Genomic DNA, 12,727 nt, shown 5'->3' with positions numbered 1-12,727 from the left:
AGATTTCCTCTTGGAGTGGGTTCCAAGGAGCAATTTCTTCTTTTGCCCAGTTTCTTCAGTGCTTTTTAACTGTAGTATCTCACCTCTGAGATGTATGTTGCAAAAGTCCCCTTCACACACACACTAGTACATTCAGTTTCTAATGTGGAACCCAAAACTAATATGCAAGGCTCAAGCTGAGGTCAAACTAATTGTTCCAAATGAAATTTCAGCAGTCATTTTCTGTTCAATCTACTAACTGCCTTTGTAAAATTCTCGACTATCGTCCTTGCAGTTCACAATGCTTCCAAACTTTTATCAACCATGAACTTTAAAATTGTACTCTGAACTCCAAAAACATAGACTAGGACTAGTCCTTCTCACTATCCTTTTTCTACTATTAGTTGTCAGTCATTATTCTAACATCTCTTCACTTCATTGAGTTGTTTTCTGGACTTGGGAACATTGTTTATCTTTGTTCTCAACTGTGTTTTCTGCCTGATACTGGGTATTTGTTCTAAATTTTTTTTCATTGGGACTCTGGATGTTAATCCCTCTTGTTTTCTTTTTGAGGGATAGTTTATACTTTGACTGCATCTAAACCATAAGAGTATTAAGCTTAAATCATGTAGCTGTTAAATATCTGGTTTCCTCATTTTAAATTTTATTCTGGGGAAATCTGCTGTTCTTGGTCTGGCTTTTGAGATGTGAAACATACAATGTGGTTGGTTCTCATCCAGTAGGAAAGCAAGCTAATTGGAGTTATATTGTTCTGGCAAGAATTGCAATGATTGGAAGTTAATCCACTGCAATCTGGTCTGGGCATTCCAGCATTGGAAAATCAGTTGGTGGTGAGATCATATTTTTGTCTCACCCAATGTTTTCTTGAATAATTCAGTTAGAGAAATAACTGAACGAGGCCTGAAAGTTAGAAGTGACTGCAAGTATAATACAATTAGTTTGGGCAGTGCTTTTTGAATCTCGAGAGCAAGATGTGGGCTGATGAGTGTAAAGGTGTGGAAGATTCTCACAGTAGCTTTTAGCTGTTACCAACAAGTTTCAATTGTTTTTCTGGATAGCTTGAAAGTAAATAATGAGGTAGACAAGAAGACTTCCTAAAAACAGTTCTTCCAGTCACCTTTTTTTTGAGCAGCTTTCATGAAATTAGCAATTCCAGCAAGAATTATTGTAATTAATGTACCTTTATTTTCTTTTTCTTTTTAGGTCAGGCACAAAAATCGTGTTTTTTGTTGAGTTCCTGATTCTTCAAGTCAAGAGTAGAGCAAGTGTTGCTAATTGGGAAGAAATTCACACCTTCGGTTGAATTGCTTGCAGGAAAGTGGTGGGTACAGTGCTTTGATCATAAATCTGTTCAAGGTTTTACTTAAATGAAATTCTACTAAAATGAGCTTTCAAGGTAACAATTCCAGCAAGGTAGCATGCTCAGAAAATGAGAGAAGAAATTACTTTCATCTCCCTGTTTTGATCAGTGACCCAAATGGTAATCAAGTTGCCTGCAGCACAGAAGTATCTTCCGAAGCTATCCGTGTTAGAACCCCATTGACTAATGGAAGCTGTGAGTGCCCAGATATACAGATAAACCCAATTAATATTGGTGTTGATGTCAGGATAATGGTTTCTGACCAAATAGCTTGTAGGCCTCAGGACATGCATGGACCTGAATTGAAAATTGCTGGTGACTCTTTCTGCGATCTTGCAGCACCTACTTGTATGGTTCTCACCAGTTCACAAAGTAACTCTTCAGATTGTCACCGATGGCTGGCAGATAAGTGTTGTCATGCAAAGTGTTCTGTTACATCAACAGATTCAGGGCAAAGGAAGATGGAACAAGACACAGTTGATGCTAGACAAGTGACTTTAGACCAAACCATGACTGAGTGCCATGTGACAGATTGTGAGGACAAGTTCAGCACTTGTGATACCAATGAAGCTTGCCTAAAGAAATTGGAGCATCGTGTTTCAGATGACTACTTTAAATTATGTCCAAGTGCCAATCCTAATGACACAGTAATGGGAATTGCAATGAATACGGAAATAAATTTGAAATATTCAGTACCATCTTCTGAATCCATGTTGGAAATGAAGCACAATGTCGATGACATGGAATATGATTCTAGTGTGCATGTTGTTGAATCATCTGTATTTTCAAACAGTTCAGATTATTCAGTTATGTCAGATCAATCATTAGACACATTTGAAAATCCAGGTGAGACTGAGATGCTGAACACTACACAAATTATAAATCAAATATCTCAGGAAACCGACTTGAATTTTGAACAGTGCACACCCTTAGAGAAGAGTCAGTCACATGCCTTGGGTAAAGTTGAAGAAACGCGTTCTTTTAACCACAGCACTGGACCAGCCCTATGCCCCACCCTAAATCCACATCACAATTTTGGAGACAAAGTATGTGGAACAAGCTACAATACACTTGATAAATGTGTGAAACATCAACTAAATGCAACAGATATTCAGTTACAAGTTGTGAATGAACATTACACTGAAAGAACGCCTTTAACACAGATAGGTGAACCTAAACTTTACGAAATGCCAAAAAGCTCAGCAATGAACACCACATTCATAGTGTTAAAGGACACAAGTGATGATTCTAAATTTGGATCTGAGGTTGACAGTTGGATGACTGATGTAAAGGAGCTTGTAACCCAATCAGGAACATCTGGGCAAGGAAATGTAAACGATGAAACCTTTCTCGTTTCCAGTCCGTCACTTCATGAACATAACTTCTCTTCAAATACATCGACTCCTTTGCCAGAGTCCAGGAAAATCATTTTCTTCAGCTCACCGCTTCAGAATCCAGCAGGTTTATCTGACAGTGAAAACTGTTGCACACCTCCAGTGGAAGAGACCCCAACTGACATGATTCTGCACCCAGGTGCAAGGAGTTCTGTGCAGAAGTCAGGCTGCAGAATGAAATGCAACACCAATGTCAAATCAAAAGTAGAAATCAAATCCTACCCTAAACCTAATTTTAATAATGTTAAACCCAAAGTTGTATCTCGAGCTCAGCAAATGTCATCAGTATCAAAAAGCCATGTATCTCCTGTGGCAGGAGTTTCATCAAAGCATTTTCCAAGGTGCAGTAGTTCCATCTCATCTATTGAGTCTCCGTGTGCTCTATCTCCTGCACCAAAACACAGAAAGGACCAACTTTCACAGTCAGCATTGAAGCCAAAATCTGACTATGTACAATTCCAGAAGGCAGTGTTTAGGAAGAGAATTTATGCAAGTGAGCAGCAGACTTCTGGGATTACAGTAAAGAGAAACTCCAAATCCAGTCGCAGTGTCAGCCCTCAAGCCAGAGTATCTTCAACATCTACTTTTGTCGGTGGAACTGAAAGTCATGGATATGGCTCACTGCACATGGCCAAGGCATGGCCCCCTTCTGTGGGAGCTAATGCATGTGAGCTTAAAACCCGTCACTCTGGAGTAGAAGATGTCAGTCTGCCAAGACCAGTGATTCCAAGTGTTAAACCAAGGCCACGTTGTGGCAGTTCGGTAGGTGACACAGATGATCACCTGCTTCAGAGTAATAGTCCAGCAGCTGCTGCTTGTGAAGAAGTTCACACCAATCAAGTAAGTAACCATTAATTAATTCACTTACAATTTGTGCATACACTCTGGGTAAATTTTGTGATTCAATGTAGCTGTCATTATTTGAAGAATTTAATTCTATAGCCAGTTCAGGGTGAACCAAAAGTGTTTACCATGTTATCTAAACTGAATTGTTTTTAAAAACTGAAAAATGCCTTTTAAGGAATGGGATCACCGCTCATGTTTTTTTTAAATGTACCTTTCTGCTTGGCTGACACACCTGAATTTGAGTTCTTGTGTACTAGCCTTGATAAAGATGTGTAGGTAAGTTAGACGTGTAACGACAAGGCAGTAGTGGGTGGTGATGTCTGAACTAAATGTTGGATATTATTATTTTTTTTATTTTTAAAATATTTATTTGAATGGAAATGGTATAAGAGTTTTTTTCCTGGTTGAGATTGTCTCACTAGACAAGTAACTTTGCTTGCCTTTTGAGCAAATTATTTTGGAATTTTATTCGTCCATCAACCATTTACCTCTGCAAGGGTTGGGTGATGGGATGCACAAGAAGTATGTGGGGAAATGAGGATTCTGACCTGAAAAGTTACTATAAATTGGAGCAGCAGTAATATGTGGAACAAGTGTCAGTTTTAGGAAAGCAATTTTGGAACTTGCTGAATCAAACACTGTAGCATGCTGGCCTGCACATTGATCTTTGGAAGAAACTTAAGTTCTGGGCAGATTATTAAACCAGCAAATTGTGCTATGTACAAGTGACATAATATGAAGCAAATCATTCTGCCACTGGTGCTTCTACCATCCAATATTATTTTGAATGATCAGATCTTGTCTTTAAAATCCGATTGGCCCCTCTACCTTAATGCTTCAATGTAAATCAAAAAATCTGTTACATTCATCTTTTAGATGCTTAATCTGAGGTTGGCCTTCAATAAATTTAAGAATCCGTCTCTGTTACTCTCCACAATGGTCCATTGATTAGTGACCTTTTAAAAGAAATTAAACTTGCACTCCTCGGTCTTAAATGTTTTTTTTATTTATCAAACATACCCTCATTATACATTCATCCCCCGTCCCACTCAGAATAACATCCCCATAACATTGTTAAATCTGTCTCCAAAGAGTGCTAGATGTGACTCTATCAAACACCTTTTTTTAAAAACTTCAATTCTCCAGCATTTGCAGAATGTTTGTCTTCTGTTTTTCAATGTCGCCCTGGACAATACCTTTTTAGAACCTTTGTTTCTAAAAAAAAAAATCCTTTTTTCATTTCAAATTGCAATGAGTTTAGGCCCAAATTTGCGCAATCTCTCCAGGCAACTCTTTCATTCCAGGGATCAAGCTAGTAGGTCTGAACTGTTTCCAGTGCATTCTTTGAGACTGATTTAACTGGTTTTGACTAAGTGTGGTCAAGCCAATATGTGTCGCAAGGTTTCTCCATATTTTATAATGCATCCACATTGTAAGAAAGACTAACATTGTATATTTGCCTTAGGAATTGGTGTATCTGCATGCTGACCTCTTGATCAACAAGAACAAATTTATGTTAAATGATTATTTTCCATACATTTAAATCTGCTTTTGAGGTTGTCTGAGCAGCTGCCCATGTTTAATCTGCACAGGCGCAAATGGTTGTGCATTGTAAGCAGCTCTGGCCATTCACTAGATTTATTGTCTGTGCGTCATCCAATTCAACTTTATTCTAACTGTTTAGGTCCAGCATTGATCCCTGTAGTAGGCCACTTGTTAAATCTTTCCAATGTGGAAATGATTCACTTTGGTATTCTCCGCTTCCTGTTGGTTAGCTAATTCTCTTGCTTTTTACACCTTACAGTGAGTTTTTTTTTTGTGTTGTCAAATGCATTGTGGATGTGGCACACACTTCCACGGGTTCTCCTTGATCCAATTTGAAGACTGCATATGTTGGTATATAAGCAGCAAAATATTCAATATGCTTAAGGGAGCTTTCAGTGCTTCAGGCACTGAATCTTTTCCTTGTATAAGCACACAGAGTAAGGAAATTGGGAATTTTGCCAGTTGCTGCAGGCATAGTTTAACAGAAGTTTTCCATAAATAGACTCCGTAAATATGAAGTAATAATTTGAAGGAAAATGAGGAAACTTGCAGGATGTATATCCCCTGTTGTCCAAAATATCTATCTTCACAGGCTCCTTTAACAAAATCATCACCCAGCATCGCTAGAGTTCAAGTTGGACGGAAGCCATGCCTTGGTGGTAGTACTAAGAGCCAGACTGTGCCGTCTCCCTCTGTGAAGTTGAGAATGCTGTCTTCTGCAACCAAATTGCAACAAGGTCATGTGAACCATGATGGTCGTGCTGGAAATATGCATAGTTCAAAAAGTAAACAGCCGTTGATCTCTGGTAAGAAGTTTTTAAAATGTTCCTTTTTGAAACTTTATGCAGCTTCACATTAATTCAACTGAAACTAACAGAAGCGTTGACAGGAATTACCAAGTTGATTATATTTAAGTAAATTTTTCAGGTAATATCGTAACTCAATAAAAATGAGTTTCTAGAATTCACACTAACTAGAAGGATGAAAACCATTGAAAATCCATCTGTGGAAGCAATTTTGTATGCTGTCTTGCAAAATCTTGAGTTCCTGTACTTTGTAGAAGTTTTGAATCAACTCCATCAACATCGTCGTATTCTTCATAGGCTTTCACTTTTTCCAAATGCTATTTTTAACTGAGCTAATTGTGTGCTGGTGGTCTTGAGCTTCTAAACTTGTACTACAGATGGGGCTGTGGCATAGTGGAAAAAGTAGGCAAATGATAGCAAGTTTGAAATCAAGTTGAATAAGGTTGTTGATGCATTTGTATTCTTTAACTGCCACTAAGCCGACTAAATTGCTCTTTCTGAAGCATCGTTGTATTAAAAGTTAGACACCCACCTCCATCAATTCTGTTTGCAAGACATTGCATTTGAAAAGTAATAGAAAATTATTTTAGTAGTTGTTAGATATGTTTTGAAATCCTGGTTATTACTGATAGGTGTAATATGTTTGAAGTAAATAAAGGCTGAAAGCTCAAACCTGCAGATGATATAATGTCTGATTCAGATATAGCATAGTTATGATTAGACTGCCTACAGTATGGGCACAGGCCCTTCGACCCAACAAGTCCACATCGACACTCCAAAGAGTAATCCATCCAGACCCATTTTCCTACCCGATATTTACTCATTAATGCACCTAACACTATAGGCAATTTAGCATGGCCAATTTGCTGACCTGCACATCTTTGGATTGTGGGAGGAAACCCCCACAGGCACTGGGAGAATGTCTGTGTAGCGTTTGCACAGTTGCCTGAGGTGGGAATTGAACCAGGGTCCCTGGCGATGTGAGGCAGCAGTGCTAACCACTGAGCCACCGTGCTGCCCATTATCCTTCTCTCCATCCCATTGTAAACAGTTAACATTGAAAGGTGTGTTTTTGGTATTGGCAATAACAGTGCATGCTCTTTAAGAACTGCAAATGCTTGAAGCTCCTTGTGGTCTGGGTGGCTATGTAAAAAAGAGATACTTTTGGCTGGATAACAAACCTCCTGGGTTTCAAAGCTCAAGCAATAGCTGGGGCACTAAAGTGTGTACACTTATGCAAACGTATGAATTGTAAAGAAGATGGGCAAGTTGGACAGATTGCTATGTGGAGTTATGTTGTGACAGACCTGTCTCCAGGAAGAGCAAGACTTCATGGTAAATGTTTGTTTAAGTTGTTCAGGAATGACAAGAGATATCCGTAAGTAAGGTTCTTGTAGTCCTGGCAAGTGAAGATGTCTCAGCATTCAACAGCAGTCAATTTGGATAGAGTTATGGAATAAATAGGGTGAAAATTCATTGCTTGATGTAGTCTGTAGACCACCAATTAGTGGAAAGGATGTATAAAGATTGAAAGGAACTAGTCTGTGGTGTAATGCCCACATTGAGTAGTTGGAATGAAAAATTTGAAACAGCCAAATGTAGGCTGGGATACTGGTAGTGTAGGTGCAGCAAGGGACAGTATTCCTAAAGTGGTTTCAGGAGTGTTTCCCACAGCAAGTATCCAGCCCAACAAGGAAGGATTTTTGATATGATCCTCGAAACTGAAATGGGCCAAGTGTTTCAAGTGTCAATGGGTGAGCAATTTAGTGACAGTGATCATTGCGTCATAAGGTTCAGGATAGTGTTGGCGATTGACTTGCAACAATTGAGTCAGAAAAATCAATTGACTGAGAACTGACTTTAATGGAGCATGAACAGCTGAGCAGAATGGATTGGAATAAGAGGTTGTTGGGAAAACCATTAATTGAAAAATGGATAGTCTTCAAAGAGCATATGCTTTGAGTACAGTCAAGTTCCATTCCCTCTGATGAAAATCATTAGGATAAACAGTGCCATGAATGACTGGTTGAAATGAATATTAAAAAGTGTGTTTATGACCAGTGTGAGGTTTAGCTCAGTTGGTTGTATAGCTGGTTGGTGATAGAGTGACATCAACAGTAAGTTGAGTTCCTGTACCACCTGAAGTTAGCATAAAGGCTCTTTTCAATCTCTTCCATCACCCTGAGGTATGGTGATCCTCTAGTTAAACTGTCACTAGTCCTCTCTCTGAAATGAGAAAGCAGCTGATGGTCTCTTATGATTTCACTGTATAGTTTGCCTTATAATAAAATTTAGAATAATCAGGAGTATGGGCAGTTTGCGATGGGGGAGCTGAGAAAGCAAATGAACTGAGGAAAGGCTAGTAGTTATCATGGAAGGAAATCCCAGAATGTTCCATCAGATAAACAGTAAGTGGCTAAGTGAAATGTAAGGCCAGTCAGAACAAAAATGGATTTATAGGTGATGGTAGTGTCCATGGCTAAGGTATTAAATGCTTTACATCCTCTATACAAAAGAGAATACTGCCTAGGTCATAGTGACAGAAACTGTCTGTCACTAGAAAGATCAAAATTATTGAGTAAAGTCTTGATTGTTGGCAGTTAAAATTGACAAGGCACCAAGTCTGGCTAAGAGGCACCTGAGGATTTTGAAGGAAGTGGAATAGAATTGGTGAGGCAAATGCCATAAATATTCAGTCATCTTGGTCATGGGGGGTGGAAGGGGGTACCAGAAAACTGAATTGGAAACATTGCAGACTGACTTGAAAGAGGCTGCGAGGATAAGCCCAGCAATTGTGGATCAGTTAGTTCAAGTTTGGTGTGGAAACTTCTGGAAACAGAGGAGATTCATCTGGAAGAGTCAAAATGGATTTCTAAAGTAGAAATTGTATTTTAGCAAGGAGATAAGAGGCTTTATCAGGGTGGCACTGTATAGTGTATGGGCATTTGATACAGTGCCACAGAAAAGTTGCTGGTCACTGAATAAAAAAGGGCAGTAGTAATGTGAAGATAAAATTGGCTAAGTGATAGCAATCAGTAATAGTCAATGGGCTCGAGAAAAGATTGTTAATGTAATTCCCTAGGGCCCTTCTGTAAATTTTAATCTGAATCTGGATGAATCGTGGAAAATCCCCAAGCTTGTAGGTGGCAAACTAAGAAGGACAGTAAACTACAGAGGACAGTAGTATTCTGAAGGTCATTTGAAAAGTTGGAGAGAGTGGATATATGGCAAATGAGTTACAATGCAGGAAAATGAGGTGGCACACTGGTATGTTTAAAAACAGCGAATGATAGGGGGTGCAATTCTACAAGGGGTGTAAGAGCAACAAGACCTTGAAGGTGACAGGACAAGTGCAGAGAACAATTAAGAACACTGCTTTATTTGCTGTCTGGAAATAAAGTACAAGAGCAAGGTGATGTTGAACTTGTACAAGATACTTGTTACACTCCAGCTGAGGTCTATGTAATTGTAAGGCCACATTGAGGAAAGATTTGAGTGCATTGGAGACCAAGAATTGTTCTAGGAATTAAAACATTTCAACTGAGGTTAGATTGAAGAAGCTGGCACTTTTTAGAGATGACAAGACTGGAGATTTGATAGAGGTTTTCAAAATCATGGTCGGGCTGGACAGTAGATAGGGAGAAGCTAATGCTTTAAAAATGAATAAAGGCAGGTAATTAGGTCAGGATAACATGAAACAAGCTTTCTCTGTGCTGGTAGTTAGGGGATGCACTACCTGGAAATGTGGTTCACGTAGGTTCATTTGAGGTATTCAAGAGGGCATCTATCATTATTTAGAAATGGTGCAAACGGATGTGGGGCAAAGCCAAGAGATTTGCACGAGGTTATAGAACGAGTGCAGGCATGATGGGCTGAATGGATTCCACTTGGAGCATAATTGTGATTCTGTAATTGATCCATGAGCCACTGTTGGAAATGGCACGTGGTAATCTCAAGTGTAATTTATTCCTTGAGCCATCAATTGTAGAGTTGTCACATGTTCCTGTTGTTTTGAGCTTGAGTCACAAGAATTGTTGAAACTTTATTGCTGGAACAGCACAGCAGGTCAGGCAGCATCCAGGGAACAGGAGATTCGACGTTCTCCCAGACCGTCCATAACCTCATCACCTCAGGGGACCTCCCATCCACCGCCTCCAACCTCATAGTCCCACAACCCCGCACCGCCCGTTTCTACCTCCTGCCCAAAATCCACAAACCTGACTGCCCCGGACGACCCATCGTCTCAGCCTGCTCCTGCCCAACCGAACTCATCTCGGCATACCTCGACACGGTCCTGTCCCCATTAGTCCAAGAACTCCCCACCTACGTTCGTGACACCACCCACGCCCTCCACCTCCTCCAGGATTTCCGCTTCCCCGGTCCCCAACGCCTCATCTTCACCATGGACATCCAGTCCCTGTACACCTCCATCCCCCATCACGAAGGACTCAAAGCACTCCGCTTCTTCCTTTCCCGCCGTACCACCCAGTACCCTTCCACCGACACCCTCCTTCGACTGACCGAACTAGTCCTCACCCTGAACAACTTTTCTTTCCAATCCTCCCACTTTCTCCAAACAAAAGGAGTAGCCATGGGCACCCGCATGGGCCCCAGCTATGCCTGCCTCTTCGTAGGGTATGTGGAACAATCCATCTTCCGCAACTACACTGGCCCCACCCCCCATCTTTTTCTTCGCTACATTGATGACTGTATCGGCGCTACCTCGTGCTCCCACGAGGAGGTTGAACAGTTCATCCACTACACTAACACCTTCCACCCCGACCTCAAATTCACCTGGACAGTCTCGGACTCCTCCCTCCCCTTCCTAGACCTTTCTGTTTCTATCTCAGGCGACCGAATCAACACTGACATCTACTACAAACCTACCGACTCCCACAGCTACCTGGACTACACCTCCTCCCATCCTGCCCCCTGTAAAAACGCCATCCCATTCTCCCAATTCCTTCGTCTCCGCCGCATCTGCTCCCAGGAGGACCAGTTCAAAATACGTACAACACAGATGGCCTCCTTCTTCAAGGACCGCAATTTCCCCCCCGACGTGGTCGACGGTGCCCTCCACCGCATCTCCTCCACTTCCCGCTCCTCTGCCCTTGAGCCCCGCCCCTCCAACCGCCACCAGGACAGAACCCCACTGGTCCTCACCTACCACCCCACCAATCTCCATGTACAGCGCATCATCCGCCGTCACTTCCGCCACCTCCAAACAGACCTCAGCACCAAGGATATATTTCCCTCCCCTCCCCTATCAGCTTTCCGTAGAGACCACTCCCTCCGCGACTCCCTTGTCAGATCCACACCCCCCACCGACCCAACCACCACTCCCGGCACCTTACCTTGCAACCGCAGGAGGTGCAACACTTGCGCCCACACCTCCCCCCTCACTTCTCTCCAAGGCCCCAAAGGAAACTTCCATATCCGCCACAGATTCACCTGCACCTCCACCCACATCATCTACTGCATCCGCTGCAGCCGGTGTGGCCTCCCCTATATTGGGGAGACAGGCCGCCTACTTGCGGAGCGATTCAGAGAGCACCTCTGGGCCACCCGGACGAACCAACCCAACCAACCTGTGGCACAGCATTTCAACTCCCCCTCCCACTCCACCGAGGATATGCAGGTCATTGGACTCATCCACCGCCAAACCACAACAACCCGACGGTCGGAGGAGGAGCGTCTTATCTTCCGACTGGGAACCCTCCAACCGCAGGGGATGAACTTGGACTTCACCAGTTTCTTCATCCCCCCTCCCCCCACCTTGTCTCAGCCGGATCCTTCCAGCCCGGCACCGCCTTCCTGACCTGCAGTCTTCTTCTTGACCTCTCCGCCTCCATCCTACTCCGACCTATCGCCCTCACCTTGACCTCTTTCCACCTATCACATTTCCAACTCCCCTCCTCCCTACCTTTTATCTTCTCCTGCTGAACACTCTCTGCTCATTCCTGAAGAAGGGCCTGTGCCCGAAACGTCGAATCTCCTGTTCCCTGGATGCTGCCTGACCTGCTGTGCTGTTCCAGCAATAAAGTTTCAACTTTGATCTCCAGCATCTACAGACCTCACTTTCTCCTCACAAGAATTGTGGGTGATTTAATATATTGCTTGAGTGATTTGACACTATTGAAAACAGTATTTTTACTTTAGAAAGTTCCCAGCAATGTAAAGGAAGATAAGTCAACACTTGAATGCATTGTATTGCCATGTAAACATGAGATATGGTTTCAAGTGGTTGTTTATAAGCATTAAGACCATCACAAGTGTCTTTGGTGCTATTTGAATCTATTTTGACTCTTGCTGGTGGCTGAATTGCAGGGAAATCTGGTAAAGGTGAAATGAATCTGAGTTTGCACCACAAGTTAGGTTTTGCTTGTAATTATGTAGTTTGAAATGGCAAAATGACTTTGTATTGTAAGAGAGAGACTTTGAGGTGATTTTTAAAACTAGCTGGTTTAACTTGTGCCAGAACAAAAATCTGTGGGGTGAAGGCTTAGGTTTCAACTAACTTAGACTTGCGGAGTAGAAATTACCATGATGCCAGGACTTATTTACTGACTGAAGCCACGTTTCACACATTGGTTTTCATATTTTGGGTATTTCTGGAACCCTTTGAATTCTTCTTTTCCATGTCTGGGATACTTATACGGCTGGCAACCAGTTTGCATTGGATTCTCCAGTGTAATTTGCTCAAACCAGGGCAAAAGATTAAAGACTTTTTTTTTAAAGATCAAATTGCTGTTAAACCTTGCAAAGACTAACAAAAT

At 41.7% G+C, this 12,727-nt stretch overlaps 1 protein-coding gene across 2 annotated transcripts in view; it reads left to right on the top strand.

Annotated features, from left to right (window-relative positions):
• mtus1b (microtubule associated tumor suppressor 1b) overlaps window positions 1-12,727 on the top strand; it is a 215,666-nt gene that overhangs the window by 59,094 nt on the left and 143,845 nt on the right. For both annotated transcript variants that reach the window (XM_087988505.1, XM_043689999.2), the window contains exons 2-3: window positions 1,204-3,594; window positions 5,738-5,951. In XM_087988505.1, coding sequence (XP_087844631.1) covers window positions 1,384-3,594; window positions 5,738-5,951 — 2,425 coding nt within the window. In that variant the 5' untranslated portion in view covers window positions 1,204-1,383. The remainder of the gene's footprint in view (window positions 1-1,203; window positions 3,595-5,737; window positions 5,952-12,727) is intronic.

This window comes from Chiloscyllium plagiosum, unplaced genomic scaffold, assembly GCF_037043375.1.
Source record: "Chiloscyllium plagiosum isolate Xiang-an unplaced genomic scaffold, Cpla_swu_hap1 HiC_scaffold_1, whole genome shotgun sequence".
NCBI lineage: Eukaryota > Metazoa > Chordata > Chondrichthyes > Orectolobiformes > Hemiscylliidae > Chiloscyllium > Chiloscyllium plagiosum.
Note: the sequence above shows the minus strand (reverse complement) of the source record. Positions and strands in the feature narration are given on the sequence as shown.